This window comes from Entelurus aequoreus, linkage group LG10 (genome assembly GCF_033978785.1).
Source record: "Entelurus aequoreus isolate RoL-2023_Sb linkage group LG10, RoL_Eaeq_v1.1, whole genome shotgun sequence".
In the NCBI taxonomy this organism is placed as follows: domain Eukaryota; kingdom Metazoa; phylum Chordata; class Actinopteri; order Syngnathiformes; family Syngnathidae; genus Entelurus; species Entelurus aequoreus.
The window spans coordinates 60,550,516-60,571,381 of NC_084740.1; the positions used below are offsets into that span (position 1 = coordinate 60,550,516).

Genomic DNA, 20,866 nt, shown 5'->3' on the forward strand with positions numbered 1-20,866 from the left:
ATAATAGTTAGTGTGACTGCGGCCTCCACGCACATTCACACACTGTGTAAAACATCATCTATGCAACATTTTGAGCAAAGAACCACCATTACATGTTATGTAGACCACAAGGAAGTCTTCTATATTTAGAAAAAAATAATATGACCCCTTTAATGCGCCTTATAATTCGGTGCACCTTTTGTATGAAAATAGACCTGACTAGACCCGCTCATCGGCAGTGCGCCCTATGGTCCGGAAAATACGGTACATTTTGGAGCTTTTTTAAAGAAAATGTATATATAACATAGCAGATTGTGCAAATTATATTTAAAAAACACTTTTAAGACCAATGTCTTGGAAAAATATATCACTCTTGAATCAACACAATAGTTAATACTATGATCAATGTTAATTACAAACTAAATGTGGGATATAAATATATGTTGTGTACAAAGTGTATTTATAATATCTTGTATTTGACATTGTTTATACGCAATAAGTGTTCAACTTCAGCCTAAACCCTTTCGGTCTGCAACATTTTCAATTTATGAATGTACAACTGTTTGTTTATGTAAAACTGTTTGTTTATTTTGTTGACCACTGACCGAAGAAATAATAAACTAAAAAATATGAGTACATCATGTTGACCAAACCCGAGTCATGCCTAGGGTTGGGTATCGAGTATAGAGTATCGATTGGAACCGGAACTAACTTTCCGATTCTCCCGGAATCGTTCAAAAGTTTAAATTTTGATTCCCAGTTTCGATACCCAGTCCGCCGACCGGAAAAAAGAATAAGTCCGCCGCCTGGAAGAAGAAGCCGCTGAACACCAACGAAGAAGCGGCCACCGCCGGAAGTGTTAGCATAGCCGAGCCTATGTAGCCGAGCGAGTCAGTCAAGCATGGATAGCGGGCGTCGGCGGTCGAAAGTGTGGCTTTATTTTACTAAAAAAAATGAAATATCGGCGAAATGTAACACGTGCGACAGGACTGTTTCGTGCTTAGGAGGGTCCACGTCGAACATGATGAAGCACCTCCAAGTTCATGGAGTACAAATAAATGCGTGTCCCGTCTTCGACGCGCTGCGCCGACCGTCCTCCTCTGCCTCTTCCTCTGGCTCCGACGCCCAGCCTGGCACCTCGGTGACTGCACTGCAGTCCGAATCCGGTAAGTAAAACAATATATATGCAATAAATAATGTGTTTTGCGCCAACGTTGAGGCAGCTAACAAATTAGCCCGCGTATTTTTTCATAGACAATTTACAACCTGCTAGCCAGGCTCCGCGATGTGCTCAGCGTACTCCGTTCACCGTAGCGGCAATGGGGAAGATGTCCGTGCCACAGACGGAAGAGTGCCACAGAAAGGTCACTGCACACATAGTCAAAAGACTGCATCCCTTTTCAGAGGTGGAATCTCCAACATTTAGGTTAGTTAAGCAATAACGTTAGAGCTAAGCTAATTGATACTGGGCTAAACAGTAACAGCAACATTACATGTTTGTTTATGTTTGCAGGGATATGGTGAAAACTCTCAACCCAAAATACATACCACCTTCCAGGGACTACCTGTCAAACACATTGATCCCGGCATGGTACAAGAAGAATCGGAATCGAGAATCGGAATCGAGAATCGTCAGGAATCGGAATCGTTCGAATTCAAACGATACCCAACCCTAGTCATGCCCCTTGGTGTCTTGGCAATCGGGGGAAACCCTGTCATCTATTGATTAGTTTGTGCAATTCATCGAGGAGTCGGATAAAACACACTTAATAGCCTCAAAGCGTATTTTAGGGGGCGGGGGGGAGTATTTTTCAGCTCACCATATAACTTTTATTCTTTTTTTGTAATAAATAAATGAATAAATCGTTCTCATGTGTATTGTAGCGACCGTGTGGAAACGCTGTATACGTATTTATAGTTCATGAGACTCCATTTGGTCTGCATTTGATACATTTGTATTTGTTTTACTCATCAAACGAATAATCAAAGCAACACAATATAAATTGAAGCTTTTTTTGTCACCAAATTAATTGATTTGCTGCAGCCCGAGTCATCACACTAAACCAGGGGTCGGCAACACGCGGCTCCCGAGCCGCATGCGGCTCTTTGACCACTCTGATGCGGCTCAGCTGCATACTTGCCGACCCCCCGATTTTCCCAGGAGACTTATGGATCTCAGTGCCTCTCCTAGATAACTCCCAGGGCAAATATAATCATATTTTCACTCTAATTACTAAATTAAGGGTGTGCCCTAATTGCACTGCAGTAATTGTCCTCTATAGTATTTACAAACAGCGTGCCAGCCCGCCACATGATGTATGTAGCTTTTACTTGCACACGTAGGAGACAGCAAAGCATACTTAGTCATCAGCCACACAGCTTACACTGACGGTAGCCGTATAAAACAACTTTAACACTGTTACGTTACAAATATGCGCCACACTGTGAACCCACACCAAAAAAGAATGAAAAACACATTTCTGGAGAACATCCGCACCGTAACACAACATAAACACAACACAACCAATACCCAGAATCCCATGCAGCCCTAACTCTTCCGGTCTAGATTATACACCCCCGCTACCACCAAACCCCCCACACATCAACCCTCCCCCCCCTCCGTGCGTCGGTTGAGCGGAAGAGTTAGGACTGCATGGGATTCTGGGTATTTGTTGTGTTGTGTTTATGTTGTGTTACAGTGCAGATGTTCTCCAGAAATGTGTTTGTCATTCTTTTTTGGTGTGGGTTCAAAGTGTGGCGCATATTTGTAACGTAACAGTGTTAAAGTTGTTTTATACGGCTACCGTCAGTGTAAGCTGTGTGGCTGTTGAACTAGTACGCCTTGAAGCTGCATTCTACATGTGGTCGAGCAGGTACACTGTTTGGGCAGGCTGTAGTGGGCGCCAAAGGCAGTGCCATCACGCCCTGATATTCGGGAGTCTCCCGTAATGAGAGGGTTGGCAAGTATGACGCTATCAAGCGCCATTCATTCAAAACTCGCGGGCTGCACTAACATCAAATTTCCATATTAAGGTGCGTGCCGGTGCGTGTGTCTGAGACCCCTGGTTAACATAGCACAAAGCAATTTAAGCTTTGTATGCGGTGTTTTTCATTTTAAATTTAAATTTTTTTTTTGTTGCTCCCATTATTTTCTTTAATTTGGGAAACTTGCCAAAATGGCTCTTTGAGTGGTAAAGGTTGCCGACCCCTGCACTAAACACAATTTCTAAGCTAGCTTCTTAATTCAAACATGTATTTTGCCTATGATGCACTGACCTTCATCTTCTTTACTCTCCAGGGGGACGCTCCACGCAATCAGGTTCCGAGCTGCGCGGCCCTCTTCAGCCACGATCTTCCGTACTTTGTCATGACTGTTGGAGCGCTGGAAAGATGCCTGCAGGGGACACATATTCACATACATTACATATACTGACACACATCCTCATTAGGGTCAGGTAAAGTGGAGCCTACCTATCCCAGCTGACGTACACTGTCATTTGCAGGGTACAATTGCATTGATGAGCATATGGACAATTTAGAGTCTCCAGTGAGCCTAACATGAATGTTTTTGGAATGTGAAAGGAAGCAAGAATACCAGAACAAAACTTCCGCATGCACAGGGAAAAGACATGAACTCCACACAGAGATGCCTAAACCTTCAATCTCCTGACTGTGCGGCCTTGGACACACCTTCTCATTCTGTGTGTTTTCTTTCTTTTCATGACTATTTACATTGTAGATTGTCACAGTGCTTGAGGCTCATGGAGAGAATGCCAAGAGTGTGCAAATCAGTAATCAGAGCAAAGGGTGGCTATTTTGAAGAAACTAGAAAATAAAACATGTTTTCAGTTATTTCACCTTTTTTTGTTAAGTACATAACTCCACATGTGTTCATTGATAGTTTTGATGTGACAATCTACAATGTAAATAGTCATGAAAATAAAGAAAACGCATTGAATGAGAAGGTCAGTCCAATCACATACATATATATATATATTAGGGGAGTAACGGTACACAAAAATTTCAGTTTGGTACGTACCTCGGTTTGGAGGTCACGGTTCGGTTCATTTTCGGTACAGTAAGAAAACAACAAAATATACATTTTTGGGTTATTTATTTACCAAATTTGCAAAATCTTCCACCAAAAATATTTTTCTTAGTGGAATATTTGATGTGAAGTAATGGGAACCTTGGATAGGTCAATAATTCATAATAACATTGATTTTGATTCAATATTATGTGTTGAGCAATGAGTTTGAAAGAAAAAAAAAACAGCTTTGTTTTATTAGTCAACATTGCAACTTATTCTAAATTACATTTAATCTTTAAGCTTTTTTATTTAACTTTTGTTAGGTTTTTGTTTATTTTAATAGTATTTTTAAAATGTGTCGTGGGCCTTTAAAACATTAGCTGTGGGCCGCAAATGGCCTCCGGGGCAGACTTTTGACACCCCTGCTATAGATAATAAAAAATGAAATCTGATAAATCTATGGATAAAAAGCAGAGCCTGGCGACTCATGCGCGTTTATCATAACTCTCTCTCTCTCTCTCTGTCCCTTCCTCACCAATGCTGCTGCGCACACAATTTGTTTTGTTTTTAACCCCTTCTTAACCCTGAACGTACATTGAAAATACACGCAACCCTAACTCAAAATGCCGGACATTTGAGGCATTTAAGAAACTCCGCCCTGACAGCTCCGCAAAAGAGGACATGTCCGGTGAAAAGAGGACGTACGGTCAGTCTATCATAGCCCGTTAGCTGCTAGTATGCCGTGTGTTGTGCCTCGGTACGCTACTTAATATGTCCATGTGGAAACTCGTTCGGTACACCTCCGAACCGAACCGAAACCCCCATACCGAAACGGTTCAATACAAATACACGTACCGTTACACCCCTAATATATACTTATATGGTCACATACTTTACATCATACAGGAGGGAAACATGATTTAATCAAGATGGTGGAAAGTGCGTGGAATATATTGAAGACAGAGGTCTTCAATGTTTTCCAGGCCAAGGGCCCCAAACTGGTGGAGATGGAGCTGGAACACTCTTCCTTTAATATCTTGTATGAAATGATGTTTTAAATCAAACTGGTCCTAAAGAAACCTTGTTTTTGTGCAATACCGGAGGACCACCTATGACACCTCGGGTTATAAATGAGTTGCTTTCCAAGACAGTACAAGAAGTCAGCTCTTATTCTTAAAATATACACAAACTCCTGTGTCGCTAACACTGTTAGGGCTGTAACGCTATGAACATTTCATATTACGGTTATTGTGACCAAAATTATCATTATTATCGCGGTGTGCTCAAAAGTACTTACACACACTGAAATCAAGATTTGTTTTAAAATAATAAAATACAAAGACATTGTTAGAAAACCCACTACTTTGCATGTTTTGGGTGTACTGGAATGAAAAGTGCATAACAAATAAAATCTATTATTATGTATTATTTCTGGCAGGTGTTGTGTCCGACCTATTCTGTTCAGCGGTCCTTGAATCCAAAAAAACACTTTCCTCTTTTTTCCTCTGAGTAAAGAATGATCACTCAGAGAAACTAAGAGAGAGCACAGCCTGTAGGGTCAAGTGCTGAGGCAGCCATGTGTTTATAGAAGTTTAGATCGGGGTATGTCGTTTCTTGTACGTTACTGTCTCTTGTTTTCATGTTAGCATTTAAGTTAGCGCCACCCAGTCCGTGAGTTTTACCAAAGTGCAGTTATCAATCCCGGTTTTTCGATAATTCTCATTTAAAAACTGTAATACCATTGTCGGGAGTTTTATCAAGGTTATCATTATTACCGTTACATCCCTATAAACATCAAAATACACAAATAAAAATTAAATAATCAAACTAAACAATTTCTAAGAGAGAACTCCTCCTTATGTCAGCCATTTTTCCTGAGAATATAATTTACATCGTACATCGTCTCCCTCACCTTCTATGTGTATGCATATTTAAAGCTCCATGCGGTCCAGATTTGATCAATTTTTATTTGTTAAACACGTTAAGAGATTAACCAAAGCAACATAATATAAATCTATGTGTATGCATATTTAAAGCTCCATGCGGTCCAGATTTGATCAACTTTGATTTGTTAAACACGTTAGGAGATTAACCAAAGCAACATAATATAAATCAAAGCATTTTTGTAATCAAATACCAAATAACTATTGCAGCCAAAATGAACATTGATATTATATATATTTAATGATGATCACGATTGGAATAATCAAGAAATAGGGAACTAATGCTCCATACTGGTGGTTGTTTATACTGTCTGAGCTTTTTATGCTTTCATTTTGGGAGACAATGAAGTCTGTACAGTAAACCAAAAATAAAAGTGGCATTAGTGTAATATCCAGTGTAGCAAATGTGTGAGCTATCTGACTCCATCCAGCTGGCTGATTGCCTCAACACACACACACACACACACAATGTGGCGTACACACACTTCTGCAGTGTGCTCCAACTAGTTCTGGAGCTAATATCCATTTATCGTTTCACTGCAGTGCATTGCACATTCAAATTTGTACACCCCAAAAATGTGAGGGGATATTTTAAAAAAAAAACATATTTTAAAAAGTTGAATCTTTCTACTGATGTACCTCAGGGGACCCCTTGTTGAAGATTACTATTTCAGGACAATGTACACAGACCATAATAAGAACTGAACCACAAAGATAATGCAGAGGAACTTCATGTAGTGACTCACAATGGAGAATCCAATTAACAATATATCATTATATTATTTGATAGTATTTTAGACCCACATGAGTTGGAAGTAGGGTTGTCCCAATACCAATAATTAAGTACTGGTACCAAAATGTATATCGATAATTTGATACTTTTCCAAATAAAGGGGAATACGAAAAATGTCAATATTTGCTTTATTTTAACAGAATATCTAACACTACATTAAACCTCACAGTCAAAGGACAATTTTACAAGGTTAAAATATATATTAAAAGGCACTGAAATGGCATTGATCCTGAAGGGAACGTCTGCCATGTGCTCCTCGACAACAGTCTGCACGGGACCGAACAGCAGGACAGGTGTCACTTTTTATAAATCCTTGTGCAGATCTGATCGTTCATTATTTGAATGTTTACTTAAGTTTGAAGAAAAGGTGGTAATACTAATCGCCACATTTGTCGAGGCGTGTTTTAAAGCAGCTGTTGTGAGAGTAGCGTATGTGTGTGTGTGTGTCCCTTTAAGAATGCCAGTATGTGGGGTGAGTGACTGAGTAAGTGAGTGGGCAAGTTAGGAAAGGTAGCGTTAGCATGTGCAGGAATGTCCATAGCATGGTGGATGTCCATGTGTGCCCTGTGGGAATTATAAATAAAGTGACCGAGTTGTAACTAATCAACAGCCTCGTCATTCCGACCAAAGAGCAGAGTTTTACGGACCCATTGTCTGGGAGCCGTCAATCAGGAAACAGAACTTGCAACCTGGTTACATCCATCCATCCATTTTTTACCGCTTATTCCCTCCTCCCTGTATAATGCGTCACCTTTATTGTTAGTTTTGAAGCCCAAATATCTCCATATTGTACCTCACCACCCTCTTTATGAAGCAGTAGAATTGTAGTTTTTTGACATTCTTCCTCTTCAAGATGTTATTACTTGTATGCACTTTGTGTGTGTGTTTTGACACTCAACATCATGCGCCTTGGCTCTGTAGTCACCGCCACAAAGCAGCATTCAGATGAAAGAACGGTACCGGTACTTTTCAAAGGTGGTATAGTACCGATTTCAAAGGATTCGTACGTCAATACTTTATTAGTACCAGTGTACCGTACAACCCTAGTTAGAAGATATCCGTAGTATTTCAATACAACATAAGACATAGATACCAATCACCAAAGTCTTTGTCCCACAACCAAGAACTCCTTTTCCCCCCCCCCAATACAAAACATATATTTATGTTAAAATCTCCATCTGCTAGTTCCAGCACAGTGCACCCTTAAGACTCAAATCCTGCACTTTTAAGAGGCTGAAAGAACAAGAGTGTTAAGAAAACCAAAGTGTGTAGAAGACTTCTCCATGCAAAACAATGTACAGTACTGGTTTACATGGATGTCACCACGTCATGCACCTTGGACTAGAGTTTGGAGACTTTCAAAAAAGCTAAGAAATAATAGAATACAGAAGGTCCTTAGTGCATAATGCGACACACATTGTTGCACACAGTGTCTTGTGTCGTGAAGTGAATATGTATTTATATTTTATGTCTTAGTGCCAGACACTCTGGCTTAGAGCGGGAGAATTGGCAGCATTTGGAGGCGGAGTGACACCTGTGATTTGTCACTTTGTCCAAAATCACATAGTTTCATCGATTACCCAATGCACCAGCATTGTTGCCATGGTTACCTTCCGTCCCATAGCCCTTACACACTGATTTAGTACAGCCAGTGCTGACAGAGTGTAATGTAACCTAATGCTGCATGCTATCTAAGTCTTCAAATGAAGCCGCAGTGAAAATATATGATCACACTATCCTTCATACTTTAGTAAACAAAATGTACTGTCGACTAAAATGTTGAGGAATATAGTCCACTAAAACTAGAATTAAACTAAATCAATTTAGATGACTAAAATTAAAAAACATTTTGGTCAGAGAACTGACTAAAACTAAATTAAAAACTGCTATAAAAATATAAACTAGAGATGGCCGATAATATCGGCCTGCCGATATTATCGGCCGATAAATGCTTTAAAATGTAAAATCGGAAATTCTCGGTATCATTTTTTTTTTTATTATCGGTATCGTTTTTTATTGGTTTTTTTTTAATCAAATCAACATAAAAAACACAAGATACACTTACAATTAGTGCACTAACCCAAAAAACCTTCCTCCCCCATTTACACTCATTCACACAAAAGGGTTGTTTCTTTCTGTTATTAATATTCTGGTTCCTACATTATATATCAATATATATCAATACAGTCTGCAAGGGATACAGTCCGTAAGCACACATGATTGTGCGTGCTGCTGGTCCACTAATAGTACTAACCTTTAACACTTCAATTTACTCATTTTCATTCATTACTAGTTTCTATGTAACTGTTTTTATATTGTTTTACTTTCTTTTTTATTCAAGAAAATGTTTTTAATCATTTATCTTATTTTATTTTATTAATTTTTAAAAAAAAGTACCTTATCTTCACCATACCTGGTTGTCCAAATTAGGCATAATAATGTATTAATTCCACGACTGTATATAACATATCGGTTGATATCGGTATCGGTTGATATCGGTATCGGTAATTAAGAGTTGGACAATATCGGAATATCGGATCTCGGCAAAAAGCCATTATCGGACACCCCTAATATAAACCATATGTAATAAAAGGTAATAAGGAAATCATTGTAATGTTTAATTGAGATTGTTACGCCGCCATTCTGTGTTTCGGTCTGATTATAGTTGTGATCAAAAAATGTAACCATTCAATGATGTTGAAAAATGTGAATTATTAGAAATGGTATGACCAATACCGCCCCTGTAACTACTTGGATTTATTATTGCCCAAAACAAATGTAAAATATTGAAACAACAGAAGAATGAGTGTTTATTACATTTTAACAAAAGTGTAGATGAGACATGTCACAACAGAAAATAACTAAATATTAACAGTAAATTAACAAGATTAACAATAGTTTTCTGGAAATGACGCAACAGTTACCGCATAAGTCATTAGCAGCTAAACTAGAAGCCTTTGTAACCTGTTTTTAAATACCGTATTTTCCGCACTATAAAGCGCACCTGAAAACCTCCAATTTCCTCAAAAGCTGACAGTGCACCTTATAATCCGGTGCACCTTATATATGGACCAATATTGAGCCACAATAGGTCTCGCAACTATGGTAACTACGCCAACTTCATTTTCCCCCTTCTACGGCTGCTTACCGTAGAAGAAGTTCTTCTTCACTTCTTCTTCTACGGGGGAAAATGAAGTCGGCGGCTGCTTACCGTAGAAGAAGAAGTACTTCTTCTACAGGGGAAAATGAAGTCGGCGGCTGCTTACCGTAGAAGAAGAACTACTTCTTTTACAGGGGAAAATGAAGTCGGCGGCTGCTTACCGTAGAAGAAGAACTTCTTCTTCACTTCTTCTTCTACGGGGAAAAATGAAGTCAGCGGCTGCTTACCGTAGTTGCGAGACCTAAACTTTATGTAAAGACCCAAAAATGGCTCCTATTAAGAGACACGCTTACGACGCAGAGTTTAAACTCAAGGCGATCAGTCATGCAGTAGAACACGGGAATAGAGCAGCAGCGAGAGAATTTAACATTAACGAATCAATGGTGCGGAAGTGGAGGAAGCAACATGATGACCTGCGCCAAGTAAAGAAGACTAAACAGAGTTTCCGAGGGAACAAAGCGAGATGGCTACAGTTGGAAGACAAACTGGAACAGTGGGTTGTTGAACAGAGAGCAGCAAGTAGAAGTGTCAGTACAATCACTATTTGTTTTGTTGACATTCCCTTTAGCGCAGCTCCATCTAATGGATGCATAACGTAACCCCAGCCTCTACTGTAGCGTCTATTCTATGCGCCTTATAATGCGGTGCGCCTTATATATGAACAAAGTTTTGAAATAGGCCATTCACTGAAGGTGCGCCTTATAATCCGGTGCGCCTTATAGTGCGGAAAATACGGTACTCTTGATATTAGTAGTATATAATACTAGTGGGCTTCACAATACGAAGCTCCTGGGTTTGATGCACAGCTTTCCCTCTGCCTTTTGGTGCACTCCCGTGCTGCACTCTATTTGTGGACTTGGTCGGAGACTATGTTGGGGATTAAAAACTTGGTACGTGATATCAGGGTCTTTCTGTTTGGAGTTTGCATGTTCTCCCTTTTGACTGCGTGAGTTCCCTTAAAGCAGGGGTGGCCACACTTTTTATGCAGGCGAGCTACTTGTACCTCATTCATATATATCATTTATATTGATTTTTTTATGAAAGAGAGGTTAACAAGTTAAAAGTGTTTAATGATAATATAAGCATGTTTAACATTCCTTTCTTTCATGAAGACAAGAATATACAGTAAGTTGGTATGATTGTGATGACTTGCATTGATTGGAATCAGACAGTAGTGATGATAACCTCCACATTTTCAAATGGAGGAGAACAAAAATCCTCCTTTCTGTCCAATACCACATGAAAGTGCTTGCTTTTTGTTTGTCCAGCTTCCATACTCCTTTTTATACACTTTACAAGAAAGTCATTTGGGACAAACTCTGTAGCTGGCTAGCTTTCTGAGACTCTTATTTTGTTAGCGCAGGCAGGAAAAAGCAGCGCTTTTATTGTGAAGACGGGAACTGTGCAGTCGGTCTTTAGAGGTTTGACGTCAGGTGCGGCGTGAGAGTGTTGAAGTAAAAAGTGTTTCTGGCCTTCCTGTCGGTCATTTTTTCTTAATAATGATCTGGCGTCATCTCACAAGACCCTCGGGTGCCGTGAATGTCAATCAAGTGACCAAAGTGACGTCTTGGTGAAGATTGATGATTGCTCATTTTTAGGTTCATAACTTTTATGGACAGAATTTCTAGGCGCAGTCAAGGCGTTGAGGGGATCTGGTTTGGTGGCTGCAGGATTAGGTCTCTGCTTTTTGCAGATGATGTGGTCCTGATGGCTTCATCTGGCCAGGATCTTCAGCTCTCGCTGGATCGGTTCGCAGCTGAGTGTGAAGCGACTGGGATGAGAATCAGCACCTCCAAGTCCGAGTCCATGGTTCTCGCCCGGAAAAGGGTGGAGTGCCATCTCCGGGTTGCGGAGGAGACCCTGCCCCAAGTGGAGGAGTTCAAGTACCTTGGAGTCTTGTTCACGAGTGGGGGAAGAGTGGATCGTGAGATCGACAGGCGGATCGGTGCGGCGTCTTCAGTAATGCGGACGCTGTATCGATCCGTTGTGGTGAAGAAGGAGCTGAGCCGGAAGGCAAAGCTCTCAATTTACCGGTCGATCTACGTTCCCATCCTCACCTATGGTCATGAGCTTTGGGTTATGACCGAAAGGACAAGATCACGGGTACAAGCGGCCGAAATGAGTTTCCTCCGCCGGGTGGCGGGGCTCTCCCTTAGAGATAGGGTGAGAAGCTCTGCCATCCGGGGAGAACTCAAAGTAAAGCCGCTGCTCCTCCACATCGAGAGGAGCCAGTTGAGGTGGTTCGGGCATCTGGTCAGGATGCCACCCGAACGCCTCCCTAGGGAGGTGTTTAGGGCACGTCCGACCGGTAGGAGGCCACGGGGAAGACCCAGGACACGTTGGGAAGACTATGTCTCCCGGCTGGCCTGGGAACGCCTCGGGATCCCCCGGGAAGAGCTGGACGAAGTGGCCGGGGAGAGGGAAGTCTGGGTTTCCCTGCTTAGGCTGCTGCCCCCGCGACCCGACTTCGGATAAGCGGAAGAAGATGGATGGATGGATAATTTTTAGGTCTATTTTTTTAATGCCTGGCTGGCGATGGACTGACACACCCCACCATACAACGCTAGCTAGAAATCGACGTAATGGGCACCCCTGTCTTGGGGTACTCCGGCTTCCTCCCACTCCAAAGACATGCACCTGGGGATAGGCTCCTCCCACCTCCAAAGACATGCACCTGGGGGTAGGTTGATTGGCAACACTAAATGGTCCCTAGTGTGTGAATGTTGTCTATCTGTGTTGTCCCTGCGATGAGGTGGCGACTTGTCCAGGGCGTACCCCGCCTTACGCCCGTGTAAAGCTGGGATAAGCTCCAGCACCCCCCGCAACGCCGAGAGGGACATGCGGTAGAAAATGAACGCACGGATATAACACTAGTAATAATATCATTTATATGCCAAAAATATTGTTGTAGCAAGAAGCTGTGCTAGTTTTTATTTTGACCTGAAGACTTGGTATTGTTGCTATGGTGACTAGTTTAGTAAAGTGTTCTGAAATAGCGCGTGTGTTATCAAATCAGTGCCGACTGCAACACGCTATCATATTACACTTCATGTAGGAGAATACGCTGCATGGAGCAATGTGTTGCGTCCCTGGCGAGGGGTTGCAGGCAGCAGAGTGCGAGAGCATTAGGCGGAAGCAAGACTGTGACACGAAAACTGCTTGAGGCTTTAACCCGCTTTGCACCCGACATGCATCATGGCTGACCTACACATTGAGTATGCATCAGGGGCTGTAAAAGCTGAAAGCAAGCAAACAACGTGGAGCGCACGACTCCCCACATCTTTTGCTAATTGAATGAAAAGGGCAGGCTGTGTAATAAAACATGGCAGTTGAATGTCCCTACATCCTCCGCCAGTTGGGCAAAATGTTCAACAAGAAATGTGCTTTGCACGATGCGTGTGATAAACAACGTAATAAAAAGAGACAGAGCACAAGATGTACTTGACTTCTGGCACCTTCTATTCACTGTGTTCCCTCTCAGCAGAATGGACTCTACCGCCTCTGCATTATTTAATAACTGATGTGATGTCAGCTAAAACCTACAGCAACTTAGACAAGGGCTTGTATTAAACATAAATAATCCGCAGGTGTTTTAATCATTAGTTACGGTATTTATGGAACATCTTGTTCAACCCCGAAAAGTTACATTATCAAGGCAAACTACTTAACCAGCCGTCAGAAGGCAAGAGTGGTGCACTTCACACGCCATGCAAACATTACATCGAGCAAAGAGCATCTTTTTAGAAGTCATTCTTCAAGTCTAATCACAATTCACGATGCAGAGGCAAAAAGTGCACTGGTTCTGATACCACTTAATGGCCTCGAGAGAGATGCCCAGCTGACCTACTTTTGGTGAGCAAAATTCTTAACATGTGGAGTACCCTGCGCTTTTATTCTCACGATTAAGATCACACACTTGTGACAGGATTGGTGCTCCATCACTCAACTACCCGAGAATCCCTACCCTGCATCACCCACATGCTGGACCCCTTTAACTTGAGCTGAAAAGACGTGGTAGAGGACACAGTGGAGACTCCTTCACCGTGCACCGGAAGTGAACACATTCACACAAGGCGGCGCTGAGTAAGGAGCAGGTATACGGTTTCCTTTTGAAGAAAGTGAGCAAATACATACGGAATAGAAGAAGTGTGCGGAAGCAGGTTGCTGGTCCTCTTGCAGCCCTGACATACTGTTGCTGCCCACTTCAAGCACCCAGCTCCCCCTCACTTGTACAAGAGGCCATGGCCATCTGACAGCGGGACCAAAATAGACTCCCACTGTGCGGTCCACAATGTCATAGCAACTTGGGTCAAGTCCTCTCAGGTTGAAGCAGAAAGAGAGAGAGAGAGAGAGAGAGAGAGAGAGAGCTCCCTGCTGCGTTAGCCGCCACTTCTAAGACCCCAAACTCACTGGCTGCTGCTGTCCATCAGCTTGATATATTTGCGGCTTCTCCGCCTCACATCTGAGCCCACACTGGCTTTCTCTCACTCCTTCTGCCGCTACTCTGCGCAGTCATGCATGCAGCCCCTTAGCTGCAGGCTAAGGGACAGTGTGCACAATGTGTGTGTCCAACTACGTATTAGCATTAGCAGCATAAGAGTGACAGTCGAGATTCTTATTGGACTCCGCATTTGATGATTCATAGGCTGCTGAGGCAAAAAAAAAAAAAAAAAAAAAAAGAACAAGCGTGCATGTTTTCGCTGCATGCAAAACACTCCAAATGTAAGAAGCAAGAGAAGGGAGAAGAGAATAAGATGGCAAACGCTAAATTCCCTTTGTAAATATTTACATTAAGATTTTTTTGTCAATATTTTTTAGCACAGAGTATAAGTGCAGCGAAGAAATCAAATACTACAATAAAGTTGTACATTTCCAGAGAAAAATTGTTTTCTAATTATTTAACTTTAGGAGTAGTCGTATACCAGGCCTGGGTAATTATTTTGACTCGGGGGGCCAAATTTAGAGAACAAAACGTGTCTATTTTTAGGAACACTAATACAAAACCTCTCAATAAATGTCTAATTGAATGCTAAAAACGTTATGACAGACCGCCTTAAAAAAAACGGAATGGAGTTTTACATTTTTTTACTGAATGAGACACCCAGAATGTACATGAAAATAAAGAATGTGGGATTTACAATATTAACTATGAAGGATAAAACACTGAATATTGACAACATTTGAACATATTTTACAATCAAGCGAAACGCAACAAAAATGCAACGAACACAGTGAAGTATGAACGCGAAGGGTAAAAAAACAAAACACCTACAATCTGATACATCTGATATATCACTAAGCTTTAGAACTTTGTTGTAAAAATGTATTTCCGCGTCTGTCCCTGACACCCACATTTCAGGCTCTGGAAACACTCTGTGGAAACGCTCCCCACCCACACTGCTTGGTGCCTCGTCTGAGCTGCTGTGACTTACATGATCATAGTAACTAATTACATGACCATAGTAGCTAATTAGATGACCATAGTAACTAATTAGATGACCATAGTAACTAATTAGATGACCATAGTAGCTAATTAGATGACCATAGTAACCAATTAGATGACCATAGTAACTAATTAGATGACCATAGTAACTAGTATATCATGCAAAAGTGCACATTCCAAGCATTGAAATACTTGAAGTACAGTTGAAGACTTCCGGTCATTAGAAAACATGACTGCACATCATAATGGCAGCTACACTTTACATCTTAAACATCTAAAAAAAATTTGGGGGAATGTCCGGCGGGCCAGATTGAAAAGCTTAACGGGCCGCATGTGGTACCCGGGCCTTAATTTGCCCAGGTCTGAAATATAATAGAGATGTCCGATAATATCGGACTGTCGATATTATCGACCGCTAAATGCTTTAAAATGTAATATCGGAAATTATCGGTATCGGTTTCAAAATGATCGGTATCGGTTTTAAAAAGTAAAATCTATGACTTTCTGAAACGCCGCTGTGTACACGGACGTAGGGAGAAGTACAGAGCGCCAATAAACCTTAAAGGCACTACCTTTGCGTGCCGGCCCAGTCACATAATATCTTCGGCTTTTCATACACACAAGTGAATGCATACTTGGTCAACAGCCATACAGGTCACACTGAGGGTAGCAGTATAAACAACTTTAACACTGTTACAAATATGCGCCACACTGTGAACCCACACCAAACAAGAATGACAAACACATTTCGGGAGAACATCCGCACCGTAACACAACATAAACACAGCAGAACAAATACCCGGAACCCCTTGCAGCACTAACTCTTCCAGGACGCTACAATATACACCCCCCGCTAACTCCAAACCCCCGCCCCGCCCACCTCAACCTCCTCATGCTCTCTCAGGAAGAGCATGTCCCAAATTCCAAGCTGCTGTTTTGAGGCATGTTGAAAAAAATAATGCAGTTTGTGACTTCAATAATAAATATGGCAGTGCCATGTTGGCTTTTTTTTCCATAACTTGAGTTGATTTATTTTGGAAAACCTTGTTACATTGTTTAATGCATCCAGCGGGGCATCGCAACAAAAATAGGCATAATAATGTGTTAATTGCACGACTGTATATATCGGTATCGGTTGATATCGGAATCTGTAATTAAGAGTTGGACAATATCATGGCAAAAAAGCCATGATCGGACATCTCTAGTATATAACTATGAAATTGAAGCCATATCAAAAAAAAAGTTTTATGATGAAAAAAGTTGATATGTTACAAGAATAAAATCATTGAATTAAGACAAGAACGTCCATCCATCCATTTTATACCGCTTGTCCCCAATTAAGATTTTTTTTTTTACTTTTAACATTTTTACAACAATAAAATTACTTTAGAAAAAAATATACTTTCATGAGAATATTAGTTGTCATACCAGAAGAAAAGTTTACATTTTTCATAAATAAATGAAGGTTGTCTAAGTAGATAAATTAGAGGTGGGACTAACCAGACATTGGACATGCACACCTTGGCCCAGAGATGGAGCTTTAACCAGTTTGATCAAGTCAAATCAAACTTTAATTATAAAGCCAATAAAAGAAATGCAACGTAAAGTGCTTTATAAACTTAAAAACAATACCCCAATGACCCAGATCCCCCATCTCCCTCACTGCTACCCTCTGTAATGTTCACATCAAAATATCTTCTTACGACTATTAGTCCTGATAGTCAGGATTGATTGTCTTTCTGGCACTCTGAAGCTGCTATTAACTTGGGCAACACAAATACAATAATACATACTACAAAAGCAAAAGCTAAAAGCATTTATATAGGTAGAATATCTTGTGTTAAATTACCAAACATATTCACAGTCAAAGCAAGATCGGGGCCAATTTTTTTTAACCCAATGCGGCCCCCGAGTCAAAAAGTTTGGGTACCTCTGTTCTAGTTTCTTCAAAATAGCCACCCTTTGCTCTGATTACTTTTTCGCACACTCTTGGCATTCTCTCCATGAGCTTCAAGAGGTAGTCACCTGAAATGGTTTTCACTTCACAGGTGTGCTTGACGCTCATGGAGAGAATGCCAAGAGTGTGCAAAGCAGCAATCAGCGCAAAGGGTGGCTATTTTGAAGAAACTAGAATATAAAACATGTTTCCAGTTATTTCACCTTTTTTTTGTTAAGTACATAACTCCACATGTGTTCATTCATAGTTTTGATGTGACAATTTACAATGTAAATAGTCATGAAAATAAAGATTGAATGAGAAGGTGTGGCCAAACCTATATGAATCAATTTAAGTGGACTGCGACTAAGTTGAAAAACTTATTCGGGTGTTACCATTTAGTGGTCAATTGTACGGAATATGTACTTCACTGTGCAACCTACTAATAAAAGTCTCAATCAATCAAAAAAAAAACCTTGTTGTAAGAAGATGTAGTACAAACCCCGTTTCCATATGAGTTGTGAAATTGTGTTAGATGTAAATATAAACGGAATACAATAATTTGCAAATCATTTTCAACCCATATTCAATTGAATGCACTACAAAGACAAGATATTTAATGTTCAAACTCAAACTTTTTTTTTTTTTTTTTTAAATAATAATTAGTTTAGAATTTCATGGCTGCAACACGTGCCAAAGTAGTTGGGAAAGGGCATGTTCACCACTGTGTTACATGGCCTTTCCTTTTAACAACACTCAGTAAACGTTTGGGAACTGAGGAGACACATTTATGAAGTGGAATTCTTTCCCATTCTTGCTTGATGTACAGCTTAAGTTGTTCAACAGTCCGGGGGTCTCCCTTGTGCTATTTTAGGCTTCATAATGCGACACACATTTTCAATGGGAGACAGGTCTGGACTACAGGCAGGCCAGTCTAGTACCCGCACTCTTTTACTATGAAGCCAATAAGCAGGGGCGTCCATGGTAATGTTGCTTGGATGGCAACATATGTTGCTCCAAAAGCTGTATGTACCTTTCAGCATTAATGGTGCCTTCACAAATGTGTAAGTTACCCATGTCTTGGGCACTAATACACCCCCATACCATCACACATGCTGGCTTTTACACTTTGCGCCTAGAACAATCCGGATGGTTCTTTTCCTCTTTGGTCTGGAAGACAGGACGTCCACAGTTTCCAAAAACAATTTGAAATGTGGACTCGTCAGACCACAGAACACTTTTCCACTTTGTATCAGTCCATCTTAGATGAGCTCAGGCCCAGCGAAGCCGACGGCGTTTCTGGGTGTTGTTGATAAACGGTTTTTGCCTTGCATAGTAGAGTTTTAACTTGCACTTACAGATGTAGCGACCAACTGTAGTTACTGACAGTGGGTTTCTGAAGTGTTCCTGAGCCCATGTGGTGATATCCTTTACACACTGATGTCGCTTGTTGATGCAGTACAGCCTGAGGGATGGAAGGTCACGGGCTTAGCTGCTTACGTGCAGTGATTTCTCCAGATTCTCTGAACCCTTTGATGATATTGCAGAGCGTGGATGGTGAAATCCCTAAATTCCTTGCAATAGCTGGTTGAGAAAGGTTTTTCTTAAACTGTTCAACAATTTGCTCACGCATTTGTTGACAAAGTGGTGACCCTCGCCCCGTCCTTGTTTGTGAATGACTGAGCATTTCATGGAATCTACTTTTATACCCAATCATGGCACCCACCTGTTCCCAATTTGCCTGTTCACCTGTGGGATGTTCCAAATAAGTGTTTGATGAGCATTCCTCAACTTTATCAGTATTTATTGCCACCTTTCCCAACTTCTTTGTCACGTGTTTCTGCCATCAAATTCTAAAGTTAATGATTATTTGCAAAAAAAAAAAAGTTTATCAGTTTGAACTTCAAATATGTTGTCTTTGTAGCATATTCAACTGAATATGGCTTGAAAATGATTTACAAATCATTGTATTCCGTTTATATTTACATCTAACACAATTTCCCAACTCATATGGAAACGGGGTTTGTAGTTAGTAGCACACCCAGGTAAGTATAGTAGTTAGTAGCACACACAGGTAAGTGTAGTAGTTAGTAGCACACCCAGGTAAGTATAGTAGTTAGTAGCACACCCAGGTAAGTATAGTAGTTAGTAGCACACCGAGGTAAGTATAGTAGTTAGCACACGCGGGTATGTATAGTAGTTAGTAGCACACGCAGGTATGTATAGTAGTTAGTAGCACACCCAGGTAAGTATAGTAGTTAGTAGCTAACGCAGGTAAATATAGTAGTTAGTAGCACACGCAGGTAAGTAAAGTAGTTAGTAGCACATCCAGGTAAGTATAGTAGTTAGTAGCACACACAGGTAAGTATAGTAGTTAGTAGCACACGCAGGTAAGTGTAGTAGTTAGTACCACACCCAGGTAAGTATAGTAGTTAGTAGCACACGCAGGTAAGTATAGTAGTTAGTAGCACATCCAGGTAAGTATAGTAGTTAGTAGCACACCCAGGTAAGCAAAGTAACACAAAATGTGTTTAATCATGGCTGCTAGCTAGCTGCTGTGTTAGCCGACCAAGCGCCACACAAAGACCTTCAATTGACGAAGAAGACCTAAGTTAGATATATTTTGACCAACACAATGTTCTCGTAATGAGAAATGTTACCTTTAAAGCATTTATGGACGCATTTTTGCCTTTTCCTCCTCCATGTGAGGAGCCCGAGCTGTTACTGCCAGACCTCTCCCTCCCGTCACCTCCATGCCCGATCCTCGCTCCGAGACGGTGCTGTCCGGCACCGCGCCGCCGGCCATCATAGCGACCGTCTTTGGACATGAATCCCCGCTACGTTGAACGCTCAGTCGGAAAAGAGGTCGAGAAAAAAGGACGCAGTTGTCCTGCTGTCAGAGTTGATGGGGAACCATGTTACATGACAGGGAGGATCAACTCAGGGAAAGGAAACGGAAGTGAGTTGAGTCGTGACGTTTTGGATGGACAACAGCCTGATCCAATGCCGTTGCTCTTTTTTCAGAGTGACATACACGTTAGCCAATCCAGTGCGGAATAATTGAGGTCAAGGGGTGGGGCCTATTTGAAAGGGCGGGACTGCAGGTTGTCTACCATGGCAACCATGCAGATTGAGCGGGTATTTCCAAGTCACCTGAACGGGCCTTCAACATAAAGGCACGCCATTATGCTGCGTTCACAAATAAATCAAATAAAGGAATTTTCGATATTCTATTTATAATAAGATAGCAAATACCCTCTTAATTTACCATGCATCCAAAATTACAACTTTAAAACTCAATTGCACCTTACAATTTACATTATGTCTACATCTACGTGCGATATTGTGCTAAATCGATTTTTCGAGTGCATTAAATCTGTCATACTTACATAAATCTCCATTCTTGTCAATTCACTCTCATTAAGCTGTTAAAAATGCCAAAATGTGAAAATAACATATTTTGCCTCGGCTCGGAGCAAGCGTTAGTCAGCTTGCAAGTAGTTTGGACATCTAAAGGTAACGTACGTTTATGACAACAGTGCTTAATGTAACATGCATTCTTTGTTGCTCGCTAATTGATCC

General features: G+C 41.0%; 1 protein-coding gene across 4 annotated transcripts in view; it reads right to left on the reverse strand.

Annotated features, from left to right (window-relative positions):
• Positions 1-20,269, reverse strand: part of scaper (S-phase cyclin A-associated protein in the ER) — a 148,997-nt gene extending 128,728 nt beyond the window's left edge. For 3 of the 4 annotated variants that reach the window (XM_062061329.1, XM_062061331.1, XM_062061328.1), the window contains exons 1-2: positions 19,945-20,269; positions 3,256-3,373 (exon numbers count right to left, since the gene is read on the reverse strand). In XM_062061329.1, coding sequence (XP_061917313.1) covers positions 3,256-3,373; positions 19,945-20,112 — 286 coding nt within the window. In that variant the 5' untranslated portion in view covers positions 20,113-20,269. Of the gene's footprint in view, positions 1-3,255; positions 3,374-14,039; positions 14,061-19,944 lie in introns of those variants that run through there. The other variant, XM_062061330.1, reaches the window with a different exon arrangement.
• Between the last annotated feature and the right edge of the window lie 597 nt (positions 20,270-20,866).